A 17322-nucleotide genomic window follows, 5' to 3' on the forward strand; every position below is an offset into this window, starting at 1 on the left:
TGATGGGTGGGTATAATTTGTCCAGTCTAGTTCCATAAACAGACCCTGGGTTTGTTCTGGGAATTAGGTATTTTCTCTGATCCCTGTCTGGAGCCGCCCTGCTAGCCTCCAGTCTCAAAGATGTGTGTCCAGCCTGGAGTGTTTTTCTTTTCTCATTGGGGCTCCCTTGGCATCAGAACCTACTTTAAATTCCTTCTATGTTTTTGGCATCTAGAAGCTTCCCTTTCTTGTGAGCTTAAATATGTTTTTGTTGTTGTTGGGTGGGTGTTTTTGTTTGGTTGGTTTTTAAGGTCCTTTGCTCCTCTACTTGTATGTATTTTGGCTATATTTTGTGTATCAGCTTAGTCTGCCATATTATCTTGGATGTATTGACTACCTTAAGAGGTACTTTCAGATTCATTTTCATTTTGTTTTTTAATATGGCTGTCAAAATTGTGCGTTGGGACCTGGTATTCTATGTGAAAAAGCACAAAATTTTAGTTTTTAAGAATTGTGATGATTGCCACACTTTACCCCCTTCTTTAATCACATTCTCCTTCCGTGCACTGAATAGGTATTGTGCATCTATTTTATGCTAATTGTTGTTCTGGGTGCTGGGGAAACTTTTCCTGCTCTTCCAGAGTTTATATTCTTTTAAGGGTGTTGAGTTTAATTGATAATAAATAAAGTAACGAAAAGTATGTTAAATGGTGGTAAGTGCTAAGGAGAAGAAGCAAGGGAAGGAGTTAAAGACCATAGAGGGTTTGCACTTTTAATCAGTATAGCTAGGAAAAGAAACGTAACTTTTTTTTTTGTAGTTTCTGTGATAAAAGAAAGGAAAGAATCTTTCAGGTGTTAGATAAGGATGGAAATGTAAATACACATTTAATCACCTATGAATAGCTCAAAAATAATATCCTACTTATTTTTCTCTGAATTCTCCTAATGTTATCATGTTCCTCTTTTAGGGTAAGGTTTAATTGGCCTCTTGTAGTTTCTTGTTATTCTCTTCCAGCCTTAAATACTAAGTGGTGTAAAAATGTTCAACCTTTCAGGATCCCAAAATAATTATCTTTGAATTCACCAATTGACTAGTTGTATTTTTTGTTTTGTTTTGTTTCCCTATTTAGAGTTGTTTACATTCCAAATCTTGGCTTTGGAAGGCAGGAAGACACTTAAATAATATGGCACATAACTTTTCTTCTCTTTTTTTCTCACTCCCCTTACATACACAAAAGTGTGGGCAACGTTGGAGCCTGTTAAAACCCTAAACTTAAGAGTAAGTTAGGGGGCACCTGGGTGGCTCAGTCGATTGAGCGTCCGACTTCGGCTCAGGTCATGATCTCACAGTTTGTGGCTTCGAGCCCCACATCAGGCTCTGTGCTGACCCCTTGCTCAGAGCCTGGAGCCTGCTTCAGATTCTGTGTCTCCTTTTCTCTCTACCCCTCCCCCGTTCACACTTTGTCTCACTCTGTTTCTCAAAAGTAAATGTAAAAAAAAAAAATTTTTTTTAAAAGAGTAAGTTAGTTAGACGAAGACCCTGTTTTATAGTGAAAAAATAGTAGAATCTATAAGAAAGTTGCCGACAGTTTTCTATTTCTAAACATTTTCAGTTTTAATCAGTCTATCTGATCGTTTATTTAAATATGTATTGCTCCATTTATAAGCTTTTCCTTTGTATCCAATACAAAAGAACATTTAGTTTTGTAGTGTAGAAGTTCAGTGAAGAAGGCAAACTGTTTTGAGATCTTATTCTCAAACTTACTATAAACAATATGTAATAATAAAGAAAAGAACTTATGTTAGTCTTTTTAATTCCCTTATTTTATATGCAGTTAAATTTTCCATTTTTGTCTTCCTAGGTTTACCCAGGGTTGATGATAACAGCTGGCCTCATCCATTGGATTTTAAATACATTGAACATAACAGTTCATATAAGAGACGTCTGTGTGTTCCTTGCACCGACTTTTAGCGGCCTTACATCTATATCTACTTTCCTGCTTACCAGAGAACTTTGGAACCAAGGAGCAGGACTTTTAGCTGCTTGTTTTATTGCTATTGTGCCAGGTTACATTTCTCGCTCAGTAGCTGGCTCCTTTGATAATGAAGGCATTGCTATTTTTGCACTTCAGTTCACATACTACTTATGGGTAAGTAACACTTAATGTTTTGCTACCATTTAATACTCATGAACTCTGTGGAAATGCTGTAGGTTGTATACATTTGTCCTTCATCAATTATAGTTCCATATAGGGATCTATTTCTATTCATAATCAACTTAATAATGCCATAACATTTTAAAATGTCAGGTACTGCTCATGTGTGCATTCTCCCTTCCTCTTCCCCTCCCACCCCTGTGTGCATATAAGATTTTTTACAAGAATCTTGCTATGCCTGTTTTAACAGATGATGATAATATCCTTTATATGTCATAGCTCCAAAAAAGAGGATGACAGAAAGCATCTATTGATTTTGTTTCTTTTTGGGTGGAGAGAGGGGTCAAAAATACTTAAGATAAGTTGAAATATGATTTAGTGACTTGGGATTTTGAATTCTGTTGCAAAACTAGCATTACTTTGCCTTTACCAAGTTATTTCTTACCAATTTATATACCCTATATTTCCCTTTCTTGTCTTATTGCATTAGCTAGTACTTCCAATATGATGTTCAAAAGGAGTGGTGAGAGGGGACATTGTTAACTTCTTCCTGATCTTAGTGGGAAAGCTTTGAACTTCTCAACATTAAGTGTGATGTTAGCTATAGATTTTTGGTAGATATTATCAAGTTGAGGAGGTTCCACTCTATTATTAATTTGCTGAGAGATTTTATCATGAATGGATAGATTTTTTCAAATGTTTTTTCTGTATTGATAAAAGTTACATGATCTTTTTTTCTTGAGTTTTTTGATGTGATAAATTAATTTTTTTAAGTTCATTTATTTTAAGAGAGCAAAAGAGAGAACGAGTGAAGTGGAGAGGGGCAGAGAGATGGGGACAGAGGATCTGAAGCATGAGCTAATATTAGAGAGCCCGATGTGGGGCTTAAACTCATGAACCCGTGAGATTATGACCTGAGCTGAAATCAGACACCTAAAGATTGAGCCACCCAGGCACCCTTTAATTAATTTTCAAATGTTGAACCAGCTTTTCATACCAGGGATAAATCTCACTTGATGATAGTATATAATTCTTACAGTACATTGCTGGATTTGATTTGCTAATACTTTGTTGAGGATTTTTACATCTGTGTTCATAATACATATGGCTCTGTAGTGTTCTTTTAATGTCTTTGCCTGGTTTTGATATTAGGATCATACTAGTCTCATGGAATGAGGAGGTATTCCCCTTACTTCTATTTTCTGAAAGATTGTAGAGAATTGGTATAATTTCTTCCTTAAATTTTGGTAGAATTCATCAGTGTACCCACCTTGGCCTTTTGCTTTCTGTTTTAGAAGGTTATTAATTATGGGTTCAATTTCTTTAAAGGATACAGATTTCTTTAGACTGTCTCCTTCTTGTGTGAGTTTTGGCAGATTTTTGTCTTTCAGGGAATTGGTCCGTTTAATTTAGGTTCTCAAAATTGTGGGCATAAGGTTGTTCATAGTATTCCTTTATTTTTTTTTTTAATAAATGCCCATGGGAACTGTAGTGACATCACTTCATTCATTTCTAAAAGTAGTAATTTATGTGTTCTTTTTTTTTCTTAGTCTGGCTAGAGACTTACTGTTTTGGGGGTGTATTTTAATGTTTTATTTGTTTTTTGAGAGAGAGAGCATACACGCACAAGTGGTGCAGGAGCAGGGGCAGAGAGATAGGGGAACAGACAATCTGAAGCAGGCTTCTTCTGGCTAGAAGTCCTGTAATTCTTATCTTTGTTCTACTTTGGGTAAGGTGTCTTTACTGTTTCTTCGTTCAGCATTTTTTCTTTACTTTTAGTTTTCTCTAGTTTGATAAGATGTGCCTGGTACAGGGTAGTTGGATTCTTTTTGGCATTTATTCATTAGTGCTTGATCTGTGGTTTGGTGTCTGACATCGATTTGGAGAAATTTTCTGTCATTGTTTCAAATATTTATTCCTTTCTTTCTTTTTTCTGGTATTTCCACACATGTATATCACACATTTTGTTGTTGTTCCACAGCCCTTGGATTTTCTGTTCTGTTTTGTTCCAGTCTTTGTTCTCTTTTCTTTTCAGTTTTGGAGGTTGCTGTTGATACCCTCTAGTTCAGAGATTCTTTCCTCAGCTATGTTCAGTCCATTAATAAGCCCATCAAGGGCATTCTTCATTTTTGTTACAGTATTTTTTATCTCTAACATTGCTTTTTGGTTCTTTCCTAAGATTTGTCTCTCTACTTACATCACCCATCTATTCCTGCATGCTGTCTACTTTATGCATTAGTGCCCCTAGCATATTAATCAATTAATGTAATTAATGTAATTGTTTTACATTTCTGATCTCATAATTCCAATATGTTTGTCGTATGTGGTTCTGATGCTTGCTCTGTCTCTTCAACTTGTGTTTTTTGCCTTTTGGTATACTTTGCAATATTTTTCTCATAGCCAGACATGATCTGCTAGGTAAAAGGAATTATGGTAAATAAGCCTTTAGTAAAGTGGATGTAAGGTGTGTGGAGAGAGAAAACATTTTGTAGTTCTAGGATTAGCTGTCTTTTAGTAAGCTGGACTGTAAACTTGACCAGTGTCCCCCCCGCCCCCCACCTGCCTTCCGTAAGTAGATAGGGCTGGTTGGCTACTCCAGTTTGTCCTCTGTCATTTCCTCACTTACAGATCCAAGAGTTGTTGATTTTTTAGTCTGTTCAGCTTTTTACTTTTTGTTAGAATGGAATGATTCTGTACTTCTGAAACTAGAAACCAGAAGTATGTTGCCAAGTTCTATAAACTTAATGTTCTTTTTAACATGTAAAAGGATGTTACTTAGTACTGGCTTCAGCTTAAAGCTTGCATGTATTTAATTGTTTGTTTGTCTGTTAATTTACCTGTAGCCTATGCTCATACTCTTTCATGTTGAAAACTGCCAAAATTATTACATGTGAATATATTTTTTATACGTTGAGTATATTTTTAGGTAGCTAGGTGAGTGGAAGCATTATTTTTCTCTTGAATAAATTTCATCTTTTAAAATTACTGAGCTCTTGCATATTTTCACTTTGGCAAGGAATTCCAGAGAAGAACAGATCAGTCAGATGGTTACTTGATACTGAGTTTCAGAAGAAAACACCTGTGAAGATGAAGATGCTGACAAGCAGTAGGATGCTGCTAATGCTGCTGTATTCACCCAAAAATGTTTAAAAACAAACTTTTTTAGTTTATTTTGTGCAGCTGAGAAAAAAAAAAATGTTTTGGAACATCTGTTTAAGGCCTTTCAAATGGCATGCAATTTTTTAAATTATAAAAGTATGTACGAACGTTGATAGATCTTGACAGTATACTGCCGAGTGGAAAAATAAGTTGAGGTAGGATATGTACAGTATAATATCCTTATTTAAATTTTAAACAGTACAAATTATACCATATGTTGTTTATACCTATTTATAATGAAAGTATAAAAATGTAGCATATATCCATCATATGCACCAACTTCATGCAGTAGGGGTGATTTTGAGGAAGGACTTTGAAGGAGTTTGCTATGTGAGCAAAAAAATGTTAATAAAATCAACAAGCAAATAGGTATTCTCATTTAGAAGTTGGATGGGGTGGGGGCTCCTGGGTGACTCAGTCGGTTGCACTTTGGATTCTTGAACTAGGCCTTGGTTATGATACCGCAGTTCCTGGGTTCGGGCCCTGTGTCGGGCTCTGCACTAATAGCACGGAGCCTGCTTGGGATTCTTTCTCCCTCTCTTTCTGCCCCCACCTTCCAAAGTGAATAAACAAACATTTTTTTTAAACGTATGCGCTTTTATGTTTGGCTCCCATTCACTTAGCGTAATCATTCATGTTACTGACATGTATCAATACTTCATTTCTTTTAATGGATAAATAATTCATTATATGGATATACTGCAATTTTTTTTTAACTATCATCAGTTGATGGGACATTGAGTTTTTCTCACATATTGATTATAATGAATAATGCTGCTAACTTTTGTGTACCAAGTTTTTTGGGGGATGTATGTTTTCATTTCTCTTTAGTATATATCTAAGAGTAAAATTGTTGGTTCACATGGTAACTCTGGTTGGCTTTTTGAGAAACCTCGAGACTGTTTCCCACAGTGGTCGCACCATTTTACATTCCTACCAACAACGTAGGAAAGTTTTAATGTCTCTAAGTCTTTGCCAATACTTAATGTTTTCTGTGTGTGTGTGTGTGTGTGTGTGCGTGTGTGCGTTTTAAGATATCACCTATTGGCATGAAGTGGTATCTCATATGGTTTCTTTTTATTATAGTAAAATACACATAACATGAAATTTAACCATTTAGAGGTGCCTAGATGGCTCAGTCGGTTAAGTGTCTGACTCTTGATTTCAGCTCAGGTCATGATCTCACGGTTTGTGGGATTGAGCCCCACGTCAGGTTCTGTACTAACAGCACAGAGCCTGCTTGGGATTCTTTCTCTCCCTCTCTCTCTGCCCCTGCCCTGCTCATGCTCCCCCTCTCAAAATAAACATTAAAAAAATTTAACCATTGGGCGCCTGGGTGGCTTGGTCAGTTAAGCGTCCGACTTCGGCTCAGGTCACGATCTCGCGGTCGGTGGGTTCGAGCCCCGCGTCGGGCTCTGTGCTGACAGCTCAGAGCCTGGAGCCTGTTTCAGATTCTGTGTCTCCCTCTCTCTGTGACCCTCCCCTGTTCATGCTCTGTCTCTCTCTGTCTCAAAAATAAATAAACGTTAAAAAAAAAAAATTAAAAAAAAAAATTTAACCATTTATAAGTGTAGAATTCAGTAATGTTAAATACATTCACCATCACTGCTATCCATCTCCATAGCTTTTCACCTTGCAAAACCTGAAACTACATCCATTAAACAATAATTCCCCATTCTTCGCTCCCCCCATCCCCTGACAACCACCATTCTACTCAGTCTCTGTGATTTTTGATTACCTTGAGTATCTCATACAAGTGGAATGATACAATTTTGTCTTTTTGTCACTGGCTTATTTCACTTAGCATAATATAATGTCCTCAAGGTCCATACATGTTGTAGCACAAAACAGAATTTCCTTCTTTTTTAAGGCTGGATAACATTCCATTATGTTTATATACCACATGTTGTTTATCCATTCATCTGTTGATGGATACTTAGGTTGCTTTTGTATTTTACCTATTGTGAATAATGTTGCTATGAACATAGGTGTATGGGTATTTGTGAGATCCTGCTCTCAATTCTTTGGGGTATTTGCCCAGAAATGAAATTGCCAGGTCATGTGACAGTTCTGTTTTCAGTTTGTTGAAGAATTAACCATTCTGTTTTCTGTAGCCACTGTAGTACCAGTTTACATTCCCATCAACAGTACACAGGATTCCAGTTTTGCCACATCCTTGCCAAAACCTGTGGTATCTCATTGTAGTTTTTATTTGCATTTCCCTGGTATCTAATGATGTTGAGCATCTTTGCTTGTGGTTAAAAGGCCATTGGTAGTGGCACATGGGTGGCGTAGTCATTTAAGTATCTGACTTCAGCTCAGGTCATGATCTCATGGTTCCTGAGTTTGAGCCCCACATTGGGCTCTGAGCTCTGTCCTGGCGATGCAGAGCCTGCTTGGGTTTCTTGCTCTCTCTTCACTCTCTGCCCCTCCCCCATTCGTTCTTTCTCCCTCTCTCTCAAAATAATAAGTAAACTTTACATAAAAAGGCCATAGGTTTTTCAAAAATTGCACCATTTGTATATGTGGAGAAATGTTTATTCATATCCTTTGCCTGTTTTTTGAATCAGGTTTTGTTGTTGTTGATCAGTTTTAGAAGTTCTCTATATATTCTTGATATCAATCCTTTCTAAAATGCATGACTTTTGAATATTTTCTCCCATTCTGTGGGTTGCCTTTTTTACTCTGTTGACATTGTCTTTTGATGCACAAGTTTTAATTTTCCTTGAAGTTCAATTTGTTTATCTTTTCTTTTGTTGCTGTGCCTTTGGTGTCCTATCTGAGAAATGACTGCCAAATTTAATGTCATGAAGCTTTTGCCATGTGTTTTCTTCTAAGAGTTTTTGGTCTTAGATTTATCTCTGAGTGAATTTTGTATATGGTGTTAGGTAAGGGTTCAACATCATTATTTTTGCACAGATGTCCACCTTTCTCAGCACCATTTGTTGAAGATTATCCTTTCCCCCATTTAATGATCTTGGGACTCTTGTTGAGTATCATTTGACCATATATGCAGAGATTTATTTCTGGGTTCTTTATTCTGCTCTGCTTGTCTGTCTGTAGGTCTTTATAAAGCCAGCACCAGACTATTTTGATTACTGTAGCTTTTTAGTAAGTTTTAAAATCAGGAAGTGTATTTTGTCTGGCTTTGTTCTTTTTCAAGATACTTTGGTTATTAGAGTTGTTTTGAGATGCTATATGAATTTTAGAATGGGGTTTTTACTTTTGCAAAAAAACATCATTGGGATTTTGAATCAGAATACATTAACCTTCATAGATTACTTTGAATACTATCATCTTATTATTGTCTTCCAGTTCATAAAAGAGCATGGTACATTTCCATTTATTTATGCCTTTATTATAATGATGTTTTAGAGTTGTATAAGTCTTTTACCTCATTAGTTAATTCATATGTATTATTTTATTCATTTTGATACTATTGAAATTGGATTTTTTTTTCAGTAATTTCCTTTTCAGATTGTTCATTGTCAATATATAGAAATACAGCTGATGTTTATGTATTGGTTTTGTGTATCCCACTATTTAGCTGAATTCATTTATTAGATCTAACAGTGTGTGTGTGTGTGTGTGTGTGTGTGTGTGTAATCTGGAATTTTCTGCATAGAAGATCATACAATTTGCAAACAATCATTTTACTTATTTCTAATTTGGATACCTTTTCTTTTTCTTGCCTAATAGCTCTGGTTAGAACTTCAAGTACAAGTGACCCTTGAACAACACCAATCCACTTATATGGGGTTTTTTTGGATAAATACAGTTCAGTATATAAATGTGTTTTTCTTTTCTTATGATTTTTTAAATATTTTCCATGGGGCACCTGGGTGGCTCAATTGGTTAAGTGACTGACTCTTGATTTTGGGTCAGGTCATGATCTCATGGTTGTAGGATCAAGGCCCACATCAGGCTCTGCTCTGAGCATGGAACCTGCTTGGGATTCTCTCTCTTCCTCTCTCTATGCCCGCTTACACTCTCTCTCTCCTAAAATAAATAAACATTAAAGTAAAATATTTTGCTTACTTTATTGTAAGAGTACATTATAAAATACATGCAACATACAAAATATGTGTCGATTAACTGATTATGTTAGGGGTAAGGCTTCCAGTCAACAGTAGGCTATTAGTAAAGTTTGGAGGAGTTAAAAGGTATATGCAGATTTGCGATTGTGTGAATGTCAGTGCCCCTAATCCCTGCGTTGTTCAGTGGTCAACTGTAGTATGTTGCAAAGAAGTTGTGAAAGTGGGGGGGGGGGGGGGTTGTGAAAGTGGGCCTTGTCTTGTTCCTGATCTTACAGGAAAAGCTTCAGTCTTTCACTATTTAGTATGTTTGCTGTGGGTTTTTCATATATGACCTTTATTATATATGGTATATTAACATACACTGTTATTAAATATGTAATATATGTTATATATTAGTACATGATACTTTGTATATTCATATTTTAAAATATTTTTTATACATATTTCTCAGTTGGACTGAGATATTCCTCTAGAGGACTCCTTAGGAGAGTCTCATAAGAACAGTATTCATTCCTCAAGTCCTTGCAGGTTTAAACCTGTTTTTCGATAGCTTGAGAGTTGAGCTGGATATAAAATTCTAGGTCATACATTCTTTGCTTGAATTTATTAAAATCGTACCACCTGCATTTTATTTTGCTTCCTACTGTCAAGAACCTAATTTCATTGTTTCATAAGAAAAGTGGTCTTTTTTTTTCCTGAAGTAATTTTTTTTTCAATATCATTAAAATAATAAATTTTCTAGATGTGTCCCAGAATTGACCTTTCTGGTAACGGTGCTCTCTTTCAACATGTAGATTGATAACTATTTCTGAGAGGTTGTCTTTGAAATCTTAAATATCAGTTTATTTCACTGTTTTTCTTGGATTTTCTGTCTTCTATATTTCTTTATGACCCTTTTTCTTTCTCTTGGCTGAATACTGCTGGTATTCAATCTCTCTGGGAATTCATACTTGCTAAATTTGGTTTTTAGTATTCTGTTGAGGGTTTTTGCATCAGTGTTCATGGGTGATAATTGGTCAGTAGGTTTTCTTGTGGTGTTTCTGTCTGGCTTTGGTATCAGGGTATAATGTTGGTTTGATGGAATGAATTGGGAACGCTTCATCCTCTTCAATGTTTTAGAAAATTTTGAGAAGTATCAATATTAGTTCTTTTAAAGTTTTGTAAAATTTACCAATGAAGCCATCAGGTCCTGGGCTTTTCTTTGTTGAGAATTTTATTTTCTTATTAAAAAAAATTTATTTTTGGGGCAGAGAGAGAGGGAGACACAGAATCCGAAGCAGGCTCCAGGCTCTGAGCTGTCAGCACAGAGCCCGGCATGGGGCTCAAACTCACAGACTGCAAGATCATGACCTGAGCTGAAGTTGGACACTCAACTGACTGAGCCACCCAAGTGCCCCTTTGTTGAGAGATTTTTGATTACTGGTCCAATCTCTTTATTAGTTATAAGTCTATTCAGATTTTCTGTTTCTATGTGATTTAGTATTAGTAGATTTTATATGTATAGGAATTTGTCCTGTTTCATCTCAGTTATCCAGTTTGTTAGAGTACAGTTATTCATAGCACTTTCTTATGATCCTTTTAATTTCTACAGAATTAGTAGTAATGTTTACGTTTTCATTTCTGATGTGGTGATTTGACTTTCTTTTTTTTTTCTTAGTGTACCTAGCTAAAGATTTGTCAATTCTGTTGATGTTTTCAAAGGACTCCTTTTTGGTTCATTGATTTTATTATTTTTTTTATTCTTTATTTTGCTTCTAATTTTTATTATGTTCTTTCTTTAGTAGTTTTGGGTTTAGTTTGTTCTTTGTCTAGTTTCTTAAGTTTTACAGTTAGGTTGTTAATTTGAAATCTGGTTTTTTTGTTTGTTTTGTTTTTTAATGATGTGTTTATAGGTATTTTTTCTCGTAGCACTACTTTGCAACCTCCCATGAGTTTTGGTGTATTGTGTTTTCAGTTTCTTTCCTCTGTAAGTATTTTTAAATTTCCCTGTTATTTCTTCTTTCATCCATTGGTTGTTAAGGGCATTTTGTTTAATTTCCACAAAATTGTGAATTTTCTCATTTCACTTCTGTTATTGGTTTCTAATTTTACCCAGTTGTGGTCAGAGAATATGTATTCTGCTGTATCTATCTCTGTAGAATTAATCTGTTGCCTAAGATATGGTCTATCCTAGAATATGTCCCATGTGTACTTGAGTGGTATGTGTGTCCTTTTTCTTATTGGGTCTATTTGGTGTATTATGTGAAGTCCTCGGTTTCTTCTTTCTGATTCTACCAGTTATCTAGTGGTGTATTGAAATCCCCAACTATTATAGAACTGTTTCTCACTTAATTTCTGTCAGTTTTTGCTTCATATATTTTGATGGTCTGTCATGAAGTGTCTAAATGTTGTAATTGTTATACTTACAGCATTGCAAGTTTTGTTAATATATATTGTCCTTTTTGTCTTGAAACCTTTTTTGATTTAAAGTTTGTTGTGTCTGACATTAGTATAGTCACCCATTCTCTGTATAGTAACAGTTCATTACTGTTTGCGTGGAATATCTTTTTCCATCCTTTTAAGTTTCAGTATATTTGTGTCTTTAGATCTAAAGTGAGTGTCTGGGAGGCAGAATATAGTTGTACCATGTGTTGTTATCTATTCCACCAGTCTTTGTCTTGATTGGAGAGTGTAATTTAATCTAAAGTAATTATTGATAAGAAGGACCTTATTTCTGTCATTTTGCTACTTATTTTCATATGCCTAGTAGTTTTTCTGTCTCTCATTTCCTTTATTATTGTCTTTTGTCTTTAGTTTTTTTGTAGTGAAATGTTTAAATGCATTTCTCATTTCCTTTTGTGTATATGTTCTTGCTGTTTTCTTTGTGGTTATCGTGGGGGTTACATTTAGCAATCTAATACTATACTACTCTTATTTCAGTTTATACTAGCTCATCTTTAATAATATATAAAAATCTTCTCACAACTCTGTTCCTACCCCCTTTTGATTGGCAATGTCACAAAATTAGATTTTTATACATTGTGTGTGCAAAAACATAAACTAATAATTCTTTGTATTAGTTTCTTAAAGTATGTAGAAGACTAAATTTGGAGTTACAAATCAAAGTTAAAATAATACTAGCTCTTGGGGTGCCTAAGTGGCCCAGTCAGTTAAGTGTCCAACTCTTGATTTTGGCTTGGGTCATGATCTCATGGTTCATGAGTTTGAGCCCTGTGTCAGTCTCTGAGCCCTGCTTCAGACATTCTCTCTCCCTCTCTGTCTGCCCCTTCCCTGTTTGCTCTTTCTCAAAATAAATAAGCATTAAAAAAAAAATACTTGTATACACTAATAATTTTTGTTAGGCCATTTAGGGTCCTTTGTATTTCCATATGAATTTTATTTCTGAGTTCTCCATTACGACATTCTTTTTTTAAGCGGCTTAATTTTTTTTTTTAATTAATTCAACAGATGCTTTTATAGAACACAGTGTGGAACTGGTGCTTTTATATATGTTGATTATTTAGAGTTAAATGAAGTTGGTGACCTGGTAGGGGAAATTGTGAGTTATCATATTGCTTTTTTTTTTTTTTTTAATTTTACTTTTTTATTTTTTTAAATTTACATCCAAATTAGTTAGCATATAGTGCAACAGTGATTTCAGGAGTAGATTCCTTAGTGCCTCTTACCCATTTAGCCCATCCCCCCTCCCAAAACCCCTCCAGTAACCCTCAGTTTGTTCTCCACATTTATGAGTCTCTTCTGTTTTGTCCCTCTCTGTTTTTATATTATTTTTGTTTCCCTTCCTTTATGTTCATCTGTTTTGTCTCTTCAAGTCCTCATGTGAGTGAAGTCATATGATTTTTGTCTTTCTCTGACTAATTTCACTTAGCATAATACCTTCCAGTTCCATCCACATAGATGCAAATGGCAAGATTTCATTCTTTTTGATTGCCGAGTAATACTCCATTGTGTACGTATGTATATATATATGTATATATACCACATCTTCTTTGTGCATTCATCCATCGATGGACATTGGGCTCTTTCCATACTTTGGCTATTGTTGATAGTGCTGCTATAAACATTGGGGTGCGGGTGCCCCTCTGAAACAGCACACCTGTATCCCTTGGGTAAATACCTAGTAGTGCAACTGCTGGGTCGTAGGATAGTTCTACTTTTAATTTTTTGAGGAACCTCCATACTGTTTTCCAGAGTGGCTGCACCAGTTTGCATTCCCAACAGCAATGCAAAAGAGATCCTCTTTCTCTGCATCCTTGCCAACATCTGTTGTTGCCTGAGTTGTTAATGTTAGCCATTCTGACAGGTGTGAGGGGGTATCTCATTGTGATTTTGAACTGTATTTCCCTGATGATGAGTGATGTTGAGCATTTTGAGTTATCATATTGCTTTTAAGAATGATGGAGTGACAAAATGATGAAAAGCATCCTAAGGACTAAAAGATTATGTAGTGAGTTTTTTTGTTCTATTTTTTAAACTAACATACTTAAAATAAATTGGGTTTAAAGTGGAAACAGCTTCAGTATTTGAAATGAGTTGGTTTGGAGTTCTGGCATAGAAAGCTGTTTTCTGACTTGTGGCAAGGTATTTGACACTTTAATCTCATTCACTTTCCTTATAAATGAAATAAAAATGTTTTGGCTACAGAGTTGCAATAGATAATTACGTTTATTTAATATCTGATCATTACCAATTGAAAATAAAGTACTAACAGCTCTGACTACTCTGAAAACTTGTTTGTAGCCAAATGACATTATGAAGATAAAAACATTTTATATGTAATCGCTAAAATGTAAATGTAAGTTGTCTACTGATTCCTCATCTGGTGTGTTTACTTTTAAACCAACTGCTGAACCTTTTTTTTACAAGTTACATCTTTAAAATTGTTAAGATACAGTACTCTGTTTTCAAAGCACTGATGACAGACATTTAAGAAAAAAAATTTTTTAATGTTTATTTTTGAGAGAGAGAGAGAGAGCATGAGTGCAAGTGGGGGAAGGACAGAGAGAGAGGGAGACACAGAATCTGAAGCAGACTCCAGGCTCCAAGCTGTCAGCACAGAGACCGATGCGGGGCTCGAACTCACAAACCTCGAGATCATGACCTGAGCAGAAGTCTGACACTTAACCAACTGAGCCACCCAGGCACCCCCACAGACAATTTTTAATATGCTTTTAGATTCGTGTTCTATAGATTCTAACCTTTTTTTTCTCTCTCTCTTGAGAAAGAGAGAACACACACACACACACACACACACACACACACACGTGAGCAGAGGAGAGGCAGAGAGAGAGAGAGGAGAGCAAATCCCAAACAGGCTCTGCACTGTCAGTGCAAAGCCCTAGCCAATGCAGGGCTCCAACTCAGGAACCAGACTGTAAGATCATGACCTTAGCCCTTATCAAGAGTCAGGCCCTTAACCAACTGAGCCCCTCAGGCACCCTTAACCTTGTTTGTTTGTTTAGTTTATTTTTTTAAATCAAGATCAAGTTGTGAAGAATACCGTCTTTGAAGCCAAACCACCATGGTCTGGATATTTCTTCTCTGAATATTAGCTATTGTCACTGAGAGTTGGGTTTTTTTGTTTGTTTTTTCTTTTTCTTTTTCTATGTTCATTGAAAGTTGAAACTAACCGCATGTCTGTTACATCAGCTATAAAATAGAAGTAATAATCGTTCTTACATTACATAGTTTAAGTAAGTTAATGCATGTAAATGTATAGAACATTATAGGAACACAGAAATTGATGAGTACATGCTTATTTTTACTTCTGTTGTTACTATTCACCAACAACAAGGCTGATACAGATAAAATAGTACAAGGAACAGTGCATACATATATTTCATTGCATCCTATAGAATTTTTTTTAAAGGTTTTTCCCCTGTGCCTTTGTAATCATTCCTCTCCTTAACCCAAATTCCTTGAAACCACAGGTCTGATTTCTGTCTACATATCTTTGGGAGTTTGGTTTCCATAAGGTGTGTTGTAGAAACAGTACAGTAAAGGGTGGCCCTTTATGTCTTGCTTAGCTTGACTTAGCATAAGTCATCCATTGTTGCATGATTTTGTAGTTTGCTGTTTTTTATTGCTGAGTAGTATGTATGGCTGTACGATATGAATGTACCGTAGCTTATTTTGTTTTCCAATTTTGGGTGATAATAAAGTGGCTATAAATAGTTGCATACAGTGTTGCACATGGGCATGTATTTGTATTCCTCTTGAATAAGTGCCTAGGTGTGGGGTTGCTGGTTTATAAGTACAAGTTTAATTGTATAAACAGCTCCCAAAAAGTTTTCCGGAGTGGCTTTGTTATTTTTCATTCCCTCCATCACAATATGAGGCATTGCTTTTACTTTTTTACCAGCACATGGTATGTTCAGATTTTTAAATTTTAGCCATTCTAGTAAGTATGTTGTGGTGTCTCGTGGTTTTAATTTGCTTTACTCCAATGACTAATAATTGAGCATCTTTTCATGTGCTTATTTCCCATTCTGATTCTTCTTTGGTGAAATGTCTCTTCAAACCTTTTGCCTATGTTTTGGTTGGGTTGTTTTCTTATTGAGTTGTAAGAGCTCTTTATATATTTTGGAAATACATTCTCTATCAGATATATGTTTTGCAAACATTTGCTCTCAGTCAGTAGCTTGTCTTTTTTATATTTTTAACAATGTCTTTCTGAGAGCATAAATTAAATTTTTTTACCTTGCCTGATTGTACTGGTTAGAACCAGTATAGTAGAAGCAGCGTGTTCAATAGAAGCAGTGAGACTGCACATCCTTTCTTTCCTGATTTTAAGAGGAAAGCATTCAGGCTTTCACCATTAAGTATAATGTTAGTTGTTTTTTTACAGATGTCCTTGATCATAGCTTGAGGAAGTTTTTATATATTTTCAGTTTGAGAATTTTTACCATAAATGGGTATTAGATTTTGTCAGTAGCTTTTTTGTGTCTATTGAGGATTTGTATGATTTTGTACTTAATTACATTAATTCAGGGTTTCTCTCCTTCAACACTATTGACATTTGGGGCCAGGCAGTTATTTCTTGTCTTGTGTGTTGTAGAATGTTTAGCAGCATCCCTTCCCTCTACACGCTAGATGCCAGGAGTATTCAGTCCCTATTCCCCAGTTGGGAACCACTGCATTAATTTTTTTTTCCAATGTTAAAACAACTTTGAATTCATGGAAGAAATTGGACTTGTTTATGGCGCATAATCTTTTTTTATATTGTTTTGTGTTGATTTTATTTTGTTAAGAATTTTTTCTCTGTTTCCATGAGGGATATTAATATGTTTTCTTTTCTTGTGATATCTTTGTCTGGCTTTGATATCAAGGTTATTCTGAGCTTCTAAAATAAGTTAGGGGAGTGTTTCCCTGTCTATTCTCTGAAAGAATTTTTATAGGATTGGTATTGTGCCTTCCTTAACTGTTGATACTTTTCACCAGTGAAGCCATCTGAACCTGGGAAGATTGTTTAATTACTAATTCAATTTTTATTGACACAGTTCTGTTCTGATTTTGTTTCTTTAAAAGATCTCTTTTTTTGAAAATTTTCATATCACATAAATGGTCTGATTTCCTGGCACAAATACTACATCATATTCTTTTATAATTCTTGAATTTCTGTACAGTCTGCAGTGGTATTACCTCTCTTATTCTTAGTAATGGTCATTTGTATCTTCTCTCTTTTCTTATCAGTCTAGTTAAATTTTATCCAACTTTTGGTTTCATTTATTTTTCTCTGTATTTGTTTTCTATTTCACTGAATTCTTGACTTTTATTATTCTACTTTGTATTTGGTTTGCTCCTTTCTAGCTAGTTGAGGTTAATGCTTAAGTTATTCTAGCTGTTTCTATTTTTCTAATATGAAATTTAAATTATACTTTAATCATTGCTTTAACTATACTCTGTATATTTCAATATGTTGTATTCTTATTGTCATGTAGTTAAAATTTTTTTCTAATTCTCAATTTCTCCTTTGACCTTTAGACTCTTTA

At 35.1% G+C, this 17322-nt stretch overlaps 1 protein-coding gene across 2 annotated transcripts in view; it reads left to right on the forward strand.

The window, feature by feature from the left end:
* Positions 1 to 17322, forward strand: part of STT3B (STT3 oligosaccharyltransferase complex catalytic subunit B) — a 105901-nt gene that overhangs the window by 49205 nt on the left and 39374 nt on the right. For both annotated transcript variants that reach the window (XM_049629887.1, XM_049629888.1), the window contains exon 3: positions 1842 to 2129. In XM_049629887.1, coding sequence (XP_049485844.1) covers positions 1842 to 2129 — 288 coding nt within the window. The remainder of the gene's footprint in view (positions 1 to 1841; positions 2130 to 17322) is intronic.

Source organism: Panthera uncia, chromosome C2 (genome assembly GCF_023721935.1).
Source record: "Panthera uncia isolate 11264 chromosome C2, Puncia_PCG_1.0, whole genome shotgun sequence".
Classification (NCBI taxonomy): domain Eukaryota; kingdom Metazoa; phylum Chordata; class Mammalia; order Carnivora; family Felidae; genus Panthera; species Panthera uncia.